This window comes from Synchytrium microbalum (genome assembly GCF_006535985.1).
Source record: "Synchytrium microbalum strain JEL517 chromosome Unknown SmJEL517_scf0088, whole genome shotgun sequence".
Classification (NCBI taxonomy): domain Eukaryota; kingdom Fungi; phylum Chytridiomycota; class Chytridiomycetes; order Synchytriales; family Synchytriaceae; genus Synchytrium; species Synchytrium microbalum.
Window position 1 is genome coordinate 1 of NW_022158437.1, and position 16,256 is coordinate 16,256.

The following is a 16,256-nucleotide window of genomic DNA, read 5'->3' on the forward strand; positions in this document are numbered from 1 at the left end:
TAGTAGTATGGTAGTGGGGGAAATCCACCCCATCACCGAAAATCCATGAAAGTAGAACATTCCGCACTCGAAAAGATAGTGCGGAATGGGTTGAAAAAGGACCAAAAGAATTCGTGTGGATCGAATAGAAAGGGAGGGATCGATTGTGTCTTGTGAAACAATTGGAAATGTCGGAAATGCCTGGGACGATGTGTCTGGTGCTGATGGTAACGCAGAGGGAATAGTGTGTTGAGGGTAACGCAGAGGAAACAGTGTGTTGAGGGTATCTGTCACACAGAGGAAGGAAAGTGGAGATTTCGGTGATGGGTCGATGACGAGGGCACTGCATTCATAGCGTGTGAAGATATCGGATCCTTTGGGTTGATCGGATAAAGAAGGGAATTTCATCCAAAGAAATCGCATGTCTTTGGAAAAAACAAGGGAAAAAGAGTGGATAACGGAGAAGATGGATATAAGCGGGATGGTATTAAAGATTCCTGAAAATGCGGGGATGTCGGATCTTTTGGATCTGTTGGGAATGAAAAAAAAAAAAAAAAAAATTTCATCAAAAAGAGAAAAAGAACGTCGAATAGGAAAAAGAGGGCTATAGAAAGTCGGATAGGGTGTGAATGTTGTTGATTTCGTGTATTTCGAAAACTATTCGAATGGCGCGGTATCGATACCATTCTTATACATTCGTTTGGAATTGTCGAATTGAAATGCCTTCTTTTGTGGGAGATCGATACGAACGAGTCCTTCACGGTTTGCCTGAAAGGTTGTATGTGGACGAGTCACAGGAGCTCCGGTATTCAGGGCCATTTGCATATCGTCGATGGTGCGTTGAGAGTTGATAAAGTGGCGCCTAGCGACTCCTTTAGAACTATATTTATACTGTGACGTCGTAACGGCGTGTCCTTGCTTGTCTAGTTGACAGGCGGAATAGACTTTGGGAGCCAAGCTGATAAAGTGGTTGCCCTCAAACTCGACTTTGAAGAGTCCGGGCTGACGGGACAAACGGAGATAGTCGGGATGATCTTTACTCGGAACAAACCACTTTGGTCGTACGTGGGTTTGGAATTGGTCTTGGAGCTCGGGTTTGACGCATTCGTCGAGGGTGTGTTTGGCGATCGCAAGATAGTAGCTGTCCGTGTCGGTATAGCAGAGCTGCCACAGGGAGCGATTCAAGTACTTGTATAGCACGTCGTAATAGAATTGCAGCATTCGGACCTTGGATAGACCGTACACGGCAATTCCGAGTTGAATGGGAAGATCGGCGTTGACCTGTCGTGGTTGGTACTTGATTTCAATGTCGTTTCCAGAGAGCTGGAGAATGGGGTAACGTCCTTGATCGTCTAGATGGAATCGATTCCCTTGTAAGATCTTGCTGATCTTGATTTGATCCGTGGAAGTATCGAGTACCTGACTAGTGGTGTACTTTTGTTTGTTTTGAATACTAAATCCGTAAGGGGTATTCAAGCAGAGTTTGGCCACGTCGCCCAGTAGGGTATAATGATGGTCTTGTTCCTGTGGGTTGCCTTGTTGAAGCCGTTGTTGGGCCTGATCGGAATGGCGGCGTAGTTCTACCATGGAGTCGACAAACGTATCAAACGCTACTTGAGACTCGAATTCCAGGACGGTGCCAATGTGAGTGACGTTAACGTAGGGCAAGACGAATTGAATGTAGGGACCGACGAGCAGTTGGTGTTGTACGCGATACGAGTTGATGGTCTTGGTGATGCGGATGTCCTGCCATGCTTTCAAGATGGTGGGTGGGATTTCGGTGACGGAATGACGAGCAAGGTATTGGTGTTGGACTCGTTCGAGTTCTTGGGAACTCAGGGCGACTTGGGTGGTAATGATAAAGACGGGGAATTCCGATGTCATCTCTCTGCATTCAGGTTTGGTCTCTGCGGTGATTTCCATGAAATAGAATTTATTCGAGTCTGCGAGCAGGCGAGGTAGGTCCTGTAGTGTGTATTGACTGGTATAATCGTAGACGTGCATCTTTCCCGTTGGTAGTGGTTGGGAGAATGCCCAGGGATAGAGCGAGTTGGCATCGTAGCCCAAGACTTTGACGATCTCGTTGGTCGTGCTGACAATGACGTGTTCTGGGCCTCTGGGTTGTTTGCCCAAGGGCGCGGTGGCTTGGTGTTTATACGTACAGGACAACCCTCCTACCATACTCTCCTTGAGTTGATGCCATACTTTTTCGTGGGATTTGGTAAACACGTGAAATTGGATATTGGAGGGGATGTGGGAAAACGCAATCTTGTTGGAGATGCTGGCTAAGGAGAGGCCGTCCTTGGCAAGGCACACCTGGAAGCGGGTGCGGAAGAGGTTGGCATACCGATGAATGGCGGTGACGAGAGGTTTGACGTCTTGGTTGTTGTAATAAACCAGCAGCTCATATAAGGTAATCATGGCTTGGGCAGCACAGTGTTTATGGACTTGGTCGAATGTGGAGGCATCCATCTCTTGGGACTTTAGGTCATTATAGTAGCCATCCCGTCCAATGGTAGTTATCGGTGTGGTCTTTAGGTTGGAGCGTAGTTCTTCGAGGGTCAGAGTGGCAATGTATTTATGAGGAAGGTGGAATTTCTGGTCGTTAGGCTTGGAAGAGTAGGCTTTTAAAAAGTCGGCTAGAGATTGGCCTGGGGTGACAAAGTTGGCAATGTCCTTGAAACTGAATTGTCCCGTATTAATGACACGGTATTTCGAGTTGGTCTTGATCATGTTCAAGTGGGGTGCTCGTTGTGGATGCAGCTGATAAAACGCACATTCGTTTACTTCCATGTAGTGGTATCCAAGAGTTTCAAAATAGACTCGTCGGTCCCGTTGTTCTTCTAATAGGTCCTCGTAGTCTCGTTTCAAATGATTCATGCCTTGGCTTTTGCCACAGAGCTCACAACCATGAAATTCACAGCCAAGCATGTCATATAGTGTATGGGTTATATCGTCGTAAAAGTCGGCCTCTTTGAGATAGCGATGGTCGGGCTCCTGCGGGTCTTGGACAGTATATCCCCATTGAAGACGCTGTCGAAGGGACTCGTCTTGAGATTGCAGCCAATCCAGTTCGAATTTGGAATGGGCTTTGCTGTTGGTAGGGTACTTGTTCAGTTCTGTCAACAAGTCTTTGCGAATGACATTCACGTCAAACTTAGCCGAGTTAAATCCCCAAAGTGGTATTTCTTCAATCCATTGATAAAAACGACGTATTAGCATCGTGTAACGCCCACGGGCTTGGCGGGATGTTTTCTTCCATTGACTATACAATTCTTGCAAGTAGGGGAGATACCGTTCGAATAATACGTTCACTAGAGGTGTTCGAAATTCGACCAATTGCTTTACCATGTGCTGGACGAGATAGCTGGAGACTTGGTCGTGCGGGATATCTGTAGGTACGTCTGCCACGTTCATATGGGCTTTTTGAATGTTTTGAATGGTGCCTTCTACCGTGTCGGAGGCAATCGACCAACTCAGCAAGCCTTGTTGGTAGGACACTGTGCCAGCCCCTGACATGTGACGCTTCTGTGAGTACGTCTCCAAGTCCCATGCCATGTGAAAGGGAGCATATCGCAATTTCTTGGGAACCTGCACGCCGTAGCGATCGAGGGTGTGAAAGAGCGAATGTGTCCATGGATTATAATCGGTATGTTTGGCATCGTCTTTTAGAAAGCGGATGATTTGTCGATGTCCTTGGCACTTTTTGGCATGTTCCGCGAAATGATCTTGTCCTTTTAGGATACTGTCGCATTTGGGACAGCGTAGCGTCACTTGGAAGACAGACATATTGCAAATATAGGAGAAATGGTAACGACAGTCGGAGATAGCAGGGTCGTATTGGGTTAACAGGTGGAGGAAGATCTCTTGAGTATAGCTAGCTGTCGAAAAGACTTTATACTGGGTGTCGTAGACGTATCGACCATTCAATACATGTGGAGTGGGTTGAATGTCCATCACATGGATGCGACATTGGAAGTGGGCTTCTAAGGCGGGAAGGTGGTGTAACAGGATTCCTGGAAAGGTGTCCATGTCGTCATTCGGGTAAAGGTAGTTGAACAACTTTTTAGCTCGCTTCTCCCACTGATCTCGGTGCTTGTTGAAGTAGTCATTGGTTTTAGGATCATATACGATACTGTTGGATTTTACTGTATAACAACGAGCCATTGCATCAAAGAAACACCTCTGGTCATGCGAGGCTTTGGTGACGATGGATTTGCAGTCGAGCATCCATTTAGGGATTTGAATGACATTGTCACCTACGGGCTGACAGAGGTCGATAAAACGCATAGTGAAGGCATAGACTCCGTTATACCTCCATCGGGTGTGTGGGCGGCTTTTAAGACGTTCTTGGGTGAAGGTCGCCACATCAGCGAGGGCTTTAGCCAAGTCTTGATCAGACTCGATCAGCATCATCTTCGTCGTCTCCCCCATAAGAACGCTTTGGCTCCACGTGCGTATTTCATCCGTGTCAAGGTGCCTGAGAATGTAGTGCACCACTACCTGGATTTTATATCGAGGCGTTCGATGGTCAGTGAGGTGATTGCTCACCGCAGTCTTGAAGGCCTCTACATCTCCTAGTGGGACGCTTTGGGTGTGTCCATCGCGGTACATTCGATGCAGCGCTTGTTTCCAGGTCTCCTCTACCATTTCTCCTTGAAGGGCTTGGTAAGCCTGTTTGGCCAGTTTCTCGGTTTCAAAGGCGATGCGTAGAGTGTTGTCGTGCGTATGAGTGGTGTTTGAAGCACGTGAAACGGTGACTTGAAAAGAGGCATTGACTTGATCCAAAATGGCTTTACGAGTGGCTTTGGGTGGCAAATGAACACGATAGGTGATGCTGTCAATTGTCGTTACGATATATTCATGTAGGTCTTGGTGAGGGAATCTGCGAGAAAATGTCAAGTACTCGGTATCAACGTGTTTGCCAATATCTGGTCGTGGTCTAGAGCGCGTCGCTGATACCGGTATCTCCACTTTGGCACCCTTAATTTTGCGAATCCCCTCTGCTTCTAATATGTGAGCAATAGTGGCTTTAACTTGAGTCTTTTCTCTTCGTTTATGACTTGGGCGAGGTAGATCAAAATCTCGTTCCATGCGTCGGTAAGACGGACCATCTTTGACAAAAGCCGTGTAATGGTAGCGTACCACAGAAGTGTCGGTTTGACGTCCTTGGGGCATGTTTATAACGTGATATTTGGTTTTTTTTTCGATCAAAGTTACAGGTGCGTTTGTACAAAACGCTCCCACAAAAAAAAATCATATCGTCGGAATGAATGATGACAGTTTTGCAGCGCCGTGGTACTCATGGCGATGTCGTGTCAATACATGTATTCATCGTTTGTGTGAACACAATAGAATGGTGTAGCTCCAGTGAATAGAGCTACTAGAATATCAGTATCGAGGATCAAAGCTGGACTGTTTTGGTTTAACCCAGTGGTATCGATACAGTTGGTAAATACAACTTTCAATCGGGTCGTGAAGTCACGGAGCCATTGGCTCACTATCTTGTCGCAGCGTCCAACTTTAAACAGTATTTTACATCCGGATAGTCGAGGGAGAGCAAATGTGAGGGCATGACGGATGGTGATATCAGTCGAGGCGGCAGTTACCTCACAGACAGACATTGCACCAGAACAGACATTAAATCGTTAATTTTTTTTTAAGTGACAAGTATCAAGAACAAAAACTGAATGTCTGAGTACACAGATGACCTCCAAAACCTGGGCGTTGCGCTATCTTACTATAGTCAAAAAGCTGCAAATGCGTTGCAAAGTAATGTGAACAATCTCACTGTAAAAGTATGGGCTCATAATTCTAATGAGGCGAGCGCCACAAGTCGCTTGTTTGAGATTTTCGGTGCTAAAATCCGTCTCGAAGTACCATGCGTTATACGACCCACGTATCGCCTGAATCTTGAAATCCATCAAAAGACGCTAGTTGAACAGATGGTCATCGAGGCAAGGACTGTAGGAGAAGCCCTGGTAGAAGCTCTCGATCGGGATCGTGACTTTATTGAAATTGACGTACAACAATCTACTAGTGATGCTTGGAAAGCCTTTTTCGATGCGTTCGGCCTCGATGCGTCGATTCATATTCCCTCGCTGAAAACCTCCAAACGAAGGGCAATGCTACGTATCCATTGGACGTACGATTCCAGTGAATCTGAGAGCAGTCAAAGTGATATGTAGGAACTAGTAAAAGTCGTAAAAGTGCCCTCCCGCCGCCGTTGGTCCGGAATCAGTAGCCATACTGACGACACTAGGCCTGCGTCTCCGTGAGACAGACCGTCTTCTGCTAGACCGTTTGCTTTTGCCCGATTCCTTCTCGGGAACAGGAACCAACTCACGGAATTCGTCTCTGCCTTGGTCGACAGCAATAACATGATCGTTGAGATTCCATCCTCGGTCGCGGAAAGGCCACGTCACGGTTGCTCCGGCATTCAAGTCTCCAATGAACACGAACTCTTTCAGTGTCTTATTTTCAAAGTAAACTCCCATGTCGCTTTTAATGTGATGACCAGAAAAAAAAATTATGAACCTCATTTTGGTCAGCCATGACGGTCGAAAATTCATGGATGAGCGACAAAAATTTCAGCGGTTGATGCTATGTACTCACCGCCACCACATCTGTACGTACTATAGATGTACTTTTCTTGATGTCTCTCGAATGAGACTCACCAAATGTGTACTACATCTTGTGATACAAACGAGACCAGCCTGTTAATGGTAGGGAGTCGATGAACGAACTGGTTCCAGATACAAAAGCGACTTGGATTGTAAGGGAAAATTCTACTTTGAGGATATAAACGTAGTGTGACTAGAGCGTAGTTGGATTCGGGGACTGGTCTGCAAAGGATGGAGTTGTATCTCCCATGTGTCACTTGTACTTGTATTTCGATGGAATTGTATCTCCCAGGTACCATTTGAAACTGTAATAAAACAACTCAGGGAATATCGATAGCGGAGATGAAGCGAACGAAGCAAACAACTAAAACACAAACAGGGGGTTTTTTTTCTCGAATCGAAAATTTCCCAAATTCATTTTTTTTCCGAGTCACTTTCGATATCGTGTACCCACGTTACACTGGTATTGGTGCCAAAATCGGTATTTGGTGCCGATGTTGATGATTGGTGCCAAAATCGGTATCGGTGCCGATGGTGTGACGCTTGGCAAGAAGGCGCAGTCCAAAAAATATCATCTCAAGTTTGAAATACACGAGAGATCAAATCCCGATGAAATCCAAACAGTCTTGTTATTTGTGCGTATATATACTTCGATGTTTTATCACAAAAGCATCCGAGTTCCAATGATTACGAAACTTTCAGCAATTTAAAACATTGAGTTCGTCTTTTTGGCCTTGTACGCCATATATACCAGTATAAACCTCTAACGGAAGAGACTGGAATGTTCTGAAATTAAATGAAAACGAGGGATTGCACAAGTTCGGAAGTTACACCATTTTTTTTGTATCGTTTATGGAAAGTTGATGGATATAGTTGATCTGGAAAAATATACACAAGAGTTTGTGGGTTTGACGGAGGACATTAGAGCCACCGTGAAAAGTCTACGGAAAATAAAAGACCGACGTGCATTTCTGAATAATGAACTCTGTCAAATCTTACAAAACATCGGTGTGATCAAAATCAAAACCAAGACTCACGCAATATTTAAATATGGCAACCGTCTCGTCGTTCATGAACGTTCAGAAAAATCTTGAACTAGTTTCAATGTGTAAAAGCAATTTGAGTTCATGTGAAACTTAGTCATCGGCTTTTTTGGGGCGTACCAAGGCTGTTTGGAGCCCGTCGTCTTTATTTGATCATTTTTCAAACGTTCGGACAATCCTTCCTTCAACGATATTCTGAAAAAAGTAAGACCAGTCCCCATTGCTGACAAAACCAGGCGTCCTCAATTCAGTTGGGTAAAAAAAACGAGGCATTTCTCTCCCAGAACGTCCATTTCAAAGATGGATCCACAAAATGCCTTCAACTTTTTCCTTTCTTTTCCTCGTTTGAAGAGCTTTTTTTGGTGTAGAGATGCTTGACTGTTTTCTGTATCTTGAGCAACAAACTCCATCGACAAAACGTGAAAGCAAGATCAACAGTGTCTGATACTGCTCCCAAACAAAATGTTCCCGTTTCAATTTTTTGAAACATGCAAATGTTCCGGTTTGAGGCGGAAAGCGACGAAACTACGTGCACTGTACAGAGTCACCGTCACAGTAAAAAGAAAGTATCTCCTGATAGTCGTTGAGAGGTGCAAAGTTGGCCTTGGCACAAAGTTGGGAAACTAGTCCAAATCAGATGGCACGGTCCTCGTGTTACATCTACTTTGTGATCCTCAATGAACAGAATCACAGGCTTTAAAACACTAATAAATGTATCGTCAAGGTTGAGTAAGCTCAAAAAGCATACAGTATCATAGTTGATATGTCAACAAAGGAAATCAATACCTTTACCAAAGCTTTGTCCGTTATGTCCCAAAGACCTTGGCCTATGCCAGCAGGGGCGCAAAGTACGAGATAAGCCCCTTCGTCTCAGTGCTTCTATGGGGAGTTCCCATCGAGATTGAGGTAACAAAAAAAAAGCTAGCACGGTACTGGTCGTTAGCTTCATACTAGACGCTAACGATCGTTTGACTACTTAAAGGGATCAGCATTGAAAATGGCCAGTAACAAAATGAAACAAAGATGAAGAATGCTAGTTGCCATAAAAGTTTCCGAGAAAGTTGCCAGCCACTTCTCACTCGTCTCTGGCAGAAATTAGACTGATTTGAGGTGTTAAACCTGCCAAAAACCGAGATGGTTTCCAAAGTTGCCACTTTTTTTACAGCCCTTGGTCATTTCACAGATAGTAAAACTAATCTTGTCGGTGTCTCTTGTTTTGGAAGACTTGTATTCTTTCTAAGAACCTCATTTGAAAAAAGTGGCAACTTTGGAAACTTTTCAAATCTTAATAATAAATACTCCTTCTCCTCTACCTTTACCAAGAAAATCTATGGAAACTTTCTGGCAACTTTTGCAGTGAGTTGGAAACTTTAAACATTCTTGTATTTCTTACCTGCAATGCCGACTAGGCTCGAAAGGTTAACTTTGACTTTCTTGAGATCCCATCCTAATGAGGCCAGTTCATCCTTGACAAACTTTGAGTCAGGACATCGTCCTCCATCATGAATCGAATGCCAGTCACAAAACCGTTGGTAGATTGACACGTATGTTAAGTTTTGACCCTTGACTGCATCCTCAATCTCCTCGTTTACAAACTGCAGAACAATGCTAGACTTTTCCTTATATTCGGCCGTCTTTTGGAGAACTTTCTCGGTTGCAACAAGACCCTCTTTTGGATACTCTTCGTGATATTTGATCAGTATTTTGATGAATGCCTGACGCCACTCGATGCTTTTGATATCAACTTTAAGGGTTTTATTGATCTGACGTTCGTGAGATTGAATTGGTTGATCGACAAATCTGGTAGGAAATTCGACTATACGACTGCGAGCCCAGACTGCTTCATCGTTGGAATCCATAGTGGGAATCTTGTTGCACAACATAACCACTTTGAACTGAGGATTGTATCGAATGATAGTATTGCTATTCAATGGACGACATACCACTTCGTCATTACCAGTAATCCACTTCATAAATCCCGAGTTAATGGCACGTCCCTTTTCAGGTTCAGATGCAACAACCACTCTGCACCCCTTGAGAGCAACGATATCTGCTTGCGGCGATGAACTTGCAGGCTGCTCTCCTGTAAGCAATGTGCTAGAAACAGTCGCGTAGTAATCCCCCAGGGTGAGTATAATCAAATCCGACAAAAGAGACTTGCCGTTCCGCGTCGTGCCCGTGAAAACGGTAAATATCTCTTCGGGATTTGAACCATGAACCATCAGCGACAGAAATAGCAGAAGGTAGTGGCATTCCTTTGGCTCGGGTTGGATGTCGCGAAATAGGTCCATAACCTTCTTTTCATGTTCCTCGGTCCCTTCCTCGATATATGGATACCCCACACTTTTTGAGATAAAGTCGTCAGGTCGACCTGCGCGAAAGGTCCTTGTTTTGAAATCGTATACACCATTGTCAACTCCCAACAGATCATGTGATTCATCTAGCTTTCTATCAAAATCCGGGTTGGAACTATAGAATATTCCACTGCTGTGCTTTGTATAGTGCGGTATGTCCTTGTTACCAACTTTCTTGATTGTAGAGATAATTTGCTTGAGTTGCTTGTTTTTCAAGTCGCCGTCAGGAACGTGATCCTGATAAAACCGTTTCATCGTCTGGAGCTTGTTAACTATCAGCTCGGGAAAGTAGATATCAACTCCTTGCAGACATTTTCTCCAACGGTGATCTTTAAATTCAAACCAGCCTTTTAAAGGGATGTAGTTGAAACGAGACTTGGCGAGAAGTAGAACAATTCGGCCACGTGCGCAATTCCGCCATCGACGGCACGATAGACAAGACCGTTCAAGTCAGCATCATCCGGAAACACAGAGTAACCTTTGCTGTACTCAATTCACGTTTGCTCCATCCATGCCAATTGCCACAGCTGACATTGGGACTGGTTTCTTTCCTTCCAAACGTGGTATCAACCATCAGGATAGTCTCGTCGAAACTTGAGGGGATACAATCGTCGTCCTCCATTACCAGTGACGTTTGACCACCAGCGAAATCCCACGTCAATGTCACGATAAAGCTTTTCGATATCAGCTTGATGTACCAGAAATGCTGCGTCCATTCGCCCACCCGTACCAGGCACGCCAGGAGTCTTGAAAGTAGTAAGAATACCCACCCAGCGGATAGGATGTTCCAGATGAAGGCCTTGGTAAAGGAGTTCTTTGAACGCCAAAACCTCTTCGGGCAGGTCCATGGTAGCTCCTTCCCAAATCATCAAGGATTGGTATTGATCGTCTCGTTTCGATGCGTGTTCCGGATTCCAAAACACTTGCTCGTCCGTGTAGACGGTGTCACCGAGAAATGAGGACGCTTTGTACAGTGCCTCGTCGAAAGCGTCTCTGGAGTCAAATACGTTTCCCATTATTTTTAGATCTAAATGTTTTGCGATTGAAGTCCTTTCTGGAAGGTCGCGTTAGTAGTTGAGGAGAACTAGCATTTCATGTGGCTCACAAGGCGATCTGCTTGGATCTACTTTCTACGACAACGAATCAAAGTCTCCTTCCTGGTTTGTCATTAATCAAAAAACGTGAAATACTTGAAAGTTCTAATCAAAGGACATCTACTCTTCAACGGTCACCTAAGAGAATCAGAAAACGGTATTGTGATTAAATTCGGGTCTCCAAGATCTTTTATACCGATACGATTCGATTTGCATCATTAAATTGAGCTTTCTGATTTTGCACACCAAGAGCAAAACCATGAGATTCATTAGAAGCTTATTGATGAAGGGCGACCTTTTTCGAGTTCATCCTCCAAATTTCAGTCGTAGAGTGGTTATTGTCTGCCATCTCCCAAAAGAAATCAAAGAAAGTCACGGAGTCATTCAGTAGTCATTATCACCCACTCCAGAACGGTGCTTACCACGACGAAACTCTTTGACTGCTTTGTACGTTTTAGTCGGATTGACGCTGAGTCCCGCACTTGGTGCTGAATTCACCAAACGTTGTGTGGTATTTGGAACCGCCTCAGCCGATCAACAGGTGCACCGAGTCTGCTGCCCTGATCGTTTCTTGAACTCGATGCGTTTCCCAGGCTCAACACATGCGGGTACTTTCCAAATCGTCCGTAAAGGATCAATACCACTCCTTCCACCGCCCCGTCTCTGGTAGATTTTTTACTACTACTAAATATCTCTCCGTTGGCCATGCTAATGGAGAACCTTGCCTGGCTGAACAATCTGCTGAAGGGAAGCAAAGTGAGACCCCTGTTTCTCGGTAGAAACAAAGACATTTAATATTCTGGACTACTCACGTGAAACAATGCTATATCGTCTGTACCTGGCTTCACTTTCAGAGATGACGGAGGCTGGGCCAGTGCTGCTTTGGGTGGTCTTATTTTCTTGCCTAATTGAAAGAGTGACGACGGTCCACGACAAATCAACTGGCTCGTCATCAACACATCCCTTTTACTATAGAATGTGCCTACATCGTGGGCGTGTAATCATCCTTGTGTGCGTTCTGACCCGTCACTTCTGTGCTTCAGTGACTGTTTGAATTCAAGACTTTCAACCAAACGGTTTACACTTATATCTCGAAACATCTAGAGCATGAGGGGTCAGACGTCACAGGCAATAGAGAACTCTGACGGTTCAGATTATAGCCCATCCGATACGGCCTCTGAATCCTCTGAATCAGACAGTGAAACGGAAACCGTGGACTTTGATAGAGAGCCCAGACGCTCCACGTCAGCAACAAGCAAGGCAGATCCATTACCACCGTGGGAAGAACTCAAGGTACAATAGCTATGAGCCCTCTCATATCAGCACTCACGTTTGCTTTGCTTTCTTCAGTCACTTTGCTGGGGACGGTTACGAGATCCCACCACACAAACTGTCCTGGACCGTCGTCGGGTAATGACTCGAGCAAGTTTGGTGCTTTAAAGCTCCCAGCTGGCTAACGTATCTCTTCCATCAGATTGTGGAATTGTACGGTCTGCTCAAGGACGATCCAGAGGTGCCGGCCGAGTATCGCAAAAGCTACGCTACCAATGCTAGGAATCTAACAGAGACCATCATCTCGCACTATCCTTTCAACGTGGAAGATACTTCTTGTCCTTGTGATGTCCCTGATTGTCGCCGGCTTCCCTGGAATTGCCAACTTGTGGTTACAAAACGAGGCCATAAATTGGTGCCAAACCGAGCTCGTTGCGTCTTTGGTAGCAAGACAGTGAGACATCAGAAATGGATTTCGCAAGAACTGCCAACGTACCTGGCAGTCACTAGTCAAGCCAAACGAGCTCCGAGTGACCAGTACGAAACCATCATGTCACAATTGCCCGTCTTTCGAGCAAAGCAACGGGTGTGCTACTACAGTAGTGTTTGTTTTCTCGTGGATTTGACTGAATTATCGACACCATGCTAGCAATCCGCTCGCCATCGTTCGCTTCTAGCTCAGGCAACTGGGGCTCGCTCAGATGTGGGAGCTCGTACGATTATGGCTCAATCTCCGCTGTGGAGAAGCACTCAACGGGTAAGGGATTTGAAACCATTGGACTCCATTTAGAAAGTGTCTGACGGTATTGCAAAATTTCGATGCAGAGAGTTGCGAAACATAAAAGTCTCCTGGCTCTGGCCTCAAACGCCCGCTCAACGAAACAGTATGAAAAGATCATGGGCCAGTCAGTCCAATGGAGATCCGATCAGCAGGTAAACGTAACCTGAGTTCACATCTGTCGTGCCTTCGTTAACATTTTCTGTGTAGCAACTGAAACGACATCGAAGTATTGTAGCCTCGGCCAGAAAGGCGGCATCTCCAAAGGAGGCGCTTCGGATCTTGTCGCAATCCAATAGCTGGAAGGCTGTTAAAACGGTTTGTGTGATTATCACGTAGTTTTTTAAGGAAAACTCATCGCATCCTTTTTGTTTAGCGCAAGCTTCGTTGTAGCACGGATTCATCGTTCTTCAACGTCAATGGAGTCGTCAAAAATATGGTGCGAAATTCCAAAAGTCGAGGTCATACCTTGACGAAAGAGCAAGCTTGCTTGTATTGGTTGCCGCTGATCGCCAAGCAGAAAAGATGTGAAGAGTGCCATCACGCCGTGATCGAATTGTCAAATTCTGGTCTCTTCCAAGCGTCTCCTCAAAGGCCTGATGTGTCCCAAGGATACTCCGCCGCGAATTTGAAAGTCTTTTGTTTGGGGTAGGCCTTGTCGAGTTTTTTCATCGTCACCGCCCATAACTGACTATGGAAATCAAGCTGCCAAAGGCTGTATAACGATTGGGATCTCGCCAACCAGACAATTATACGCGATGCCATCCGAAACGCCGAAGTGGTAGCACCTCTTCGCCCACTTCCCGATAAATCCATTAAACCGCCACCGGCGATAAACAACCGCTTGGCTGCCATCCGACAGAATATGATTGCCACACAACGTGCCGAATGTCGAAAACGTGGTGTCCGTGGCGCTCCTACGGTAGTCTCACAGGACGAGATGTATAAGATGTGGTACCAGGCGGAGGATACTTGTAGATTGTCAGGGGTGAAAGGGTCGTGGGAATCGAAGCAACCACTAAGTCTGTCGTTTGATCGGATCGTTCCTGGATCGAGAGGTGGCTTGTATACCAGAGATAATCTTCAGGTAGCTCTTCATGCCGTCAACTTTGCCAAGTGTGCATACAGTCAGGACGATACGATCATGTGGCTTGAGAATTTTAAGCACCCTCGGCGGTCCATGAGTACGAAACCTCTTCGAACTCGTAAAGCCCCGGAACGCTATCGACCATACTAGACAATGGATTTACGGTGCATGATTGGAAAAGTTGCTTCTTTCTCCTATATAAACTTGGCTGAAAAAATAGTAAAACACAAAGCGTACGAACGTTTGGATAAACACTTGATCTTTCGTGCATTTTCAGGTCGGAGGCGAGTAAGTTTTGACGACGAGGCTGGACGAGACTGTTTGGTACCTAGCTCACGAATGTACCTGGAAGCCTCGATCGCCGTAATAGTGAAAGAAACTCACTTTGAAAGCAAGCGAGCGAGTGAACGAACTGAGACTCGAAAATATTTCAAATTCTCAAATGTTCTCCCAATTCCGCCGGTTTCTCGAATTTTCATGAATTCCACCGCAGTATGGTAGCAGTCTCACTTTTCAGTGCTCATCGTGATGAGACACGTCAAAACGTGGGGTTGAGTTTGGAGGTTGTTGAGGTTTGTCGCGTAGTTTCAGAGTTACAAAACCAATCAGGGAACGAATCAGCAACGACTCCATTATTTGGAACCCACCGTACCAGTCGTCAAGTAGCTCTCGAGATGGACACGTCACCGTCTCGATATCGCCAAGGTCGTACAAAGCGGGAAGCTTGTATCACCAAGATTGATTGATTGGGAACAGTAAGGCTTGGTGCGAATGGCACGAAAACTTGGATTCGTCCATAAATCCTGGGATTGACTCCAAGTAGACTTGTTCGACTGATTTCAATCGAGGAAGAATCCGATCCATGACTCTAATGGTTCGTCCCAAAAATCGGTGATGGTACCAAAAATCAGCCACACGGCGATTGGGGACAAAGGAGGTGATTGCGGCAATGGATACGCAGCAAAAGAAGACGAAGCGAACAAAGCAAAGAACTCGAACACGCATTTCCAAATTCCCAAAAAAAATTGAAATTATTACCTATACATTTCGGGGAAATACAATCGCCGCCTGCTACAACGGGAAGGATCTTCCTACTGTCTTGAAATTTTCCAACTCGGTGATAGGACGAGAATCGATGATTGGGACTAGAATCGATGTGGGGCGACAATTGGCGGATGGAGCGAAATGGATCTGTGCTATAGCAAGGTTTTGTGAATACGTGATCAGGGGGAGAAACTCTTCCTACTAGTTTTGAAATTTGCAACTCGTATTGGGACGAGAATCGGCGGTTGGGACGACAATTGGTGATGGGACGAGACTCGGTGATTGGGACGACTATTTGTGATGGGCCGACTATTGGTGATGGGAGACGAGACTCGGCGATTGGGACGACTATTGGTGATGGGACGAAAACTGCTGATTTTGGGACGACAACGACGAGACTCGGTGGGCGAGCAGTATCAAAATCGGCAAGAAAAGTGCGGCGATGGAGGTCTGCCAAAGAAGACGAAGCGAACAAAGCAAAGTACTAGAACATGTATGTCAAAAATCCCAACCATTGCTGAAATTGTTTCCAGAGTCTGAGTGTATTTCGGGAAATACACTCGCCGCCTGCTAAGACGGGGTAGGATATCGCTACGAGTTTTGAAATGTTCCAACTCGGTGATGGTACCGAACTCGGTGACGTACTGTCTATTGCCCCTGATTTTGTATGGGGGATATCAATACTAGGTTTTGAAATTTAAAAACGGTGATTGAATTACGTCTCCACTACTGCTGAATACACGGAATCTAGACTAGAACAGCAGTATCTAGAGAAGATAGGAGAAAGTATAACTAATAGAATGAATGAATCATGAATATTAAGGCAAATGACGTGATCTTGGCAGAAATATGTCAGGCGTTATGGTTGTCAATATCTTATTGGTTGGCTTTGTTGGCTGTGCGGCGAGACATGGCACGAGTCGTGACACTGATGGTACCAAAATCGGTTGATGGTACTACTGGTAGCCGTGGTAGGCCAGTT

The 16,256-nt window shown here is 45.4% G+C and overlaps 3 protein-coding genes across 3 annotated transcripts; 1 reads left to right on the forward strand and 2 right to left on the reverse strand.

Moving 5' to 3' along the window:
- Positions 1-636: 636 nt before the first annotated feature.
- On the reverse strand, positions 637-5,157 carry SmJEL517_g06192 (DNA-directed DNA polymerase; the record flags this gene model as incomplete). Its single annotated transcript, XM_031172118.1, has 1 exon — positions 637-5,157. One exon carries the CDS (start codon positions 5,155-5,157, stop codon positions 637-639), a length of 4,521 nt encoding a protein of 1,506 aa, XP_031021907.1.
- A 3,858-nt stretch (positions 5,158-9,015) lies between these two features.
- SmJEL517_g06193 (uncharacterized protein) lies at positions 9,016-10,254 on the reverse strand (the record flags this gene model as incomplete). Its single annotated transcript, XM_031172119.1, has 1 exon — positions 9,016-10,254. The coding sequence occupies one exon, from the start codon at positions 10,252-10,254 to the stop codon at positions 9,016-9,018; it is 1,239 nt and encodes a 412-aa protein (XP_031021906.1).
- Positions 10,255-12,200: 1,946 nt separating this feature from the next.
- On the forward strand, positions 12,201-14,380 carry SmJEL517_g06194 (uncharacterized protein; the record flags this gene model as incomplete). Its single annotated transcript, XM_031172120.1, has 8 exons — positions 12,201-12,386; positions 12,444-12,503; positions 12,568-12,951; positions 13,015-13,122; positions 13,191-13,298; positions 13,354-13,461; positions 13,520-13,791; positions 13,858-14,380. 8 exons carry the CDS (start codon positions 12,201-12,203, stop codon positions 14,378-14,380), a joined length of 1,749 nt encoding a protein of 582 aa, XP_031021905.1.
- Positions 14,381-16,256: the final 1,876 nt, after the last annotated feature.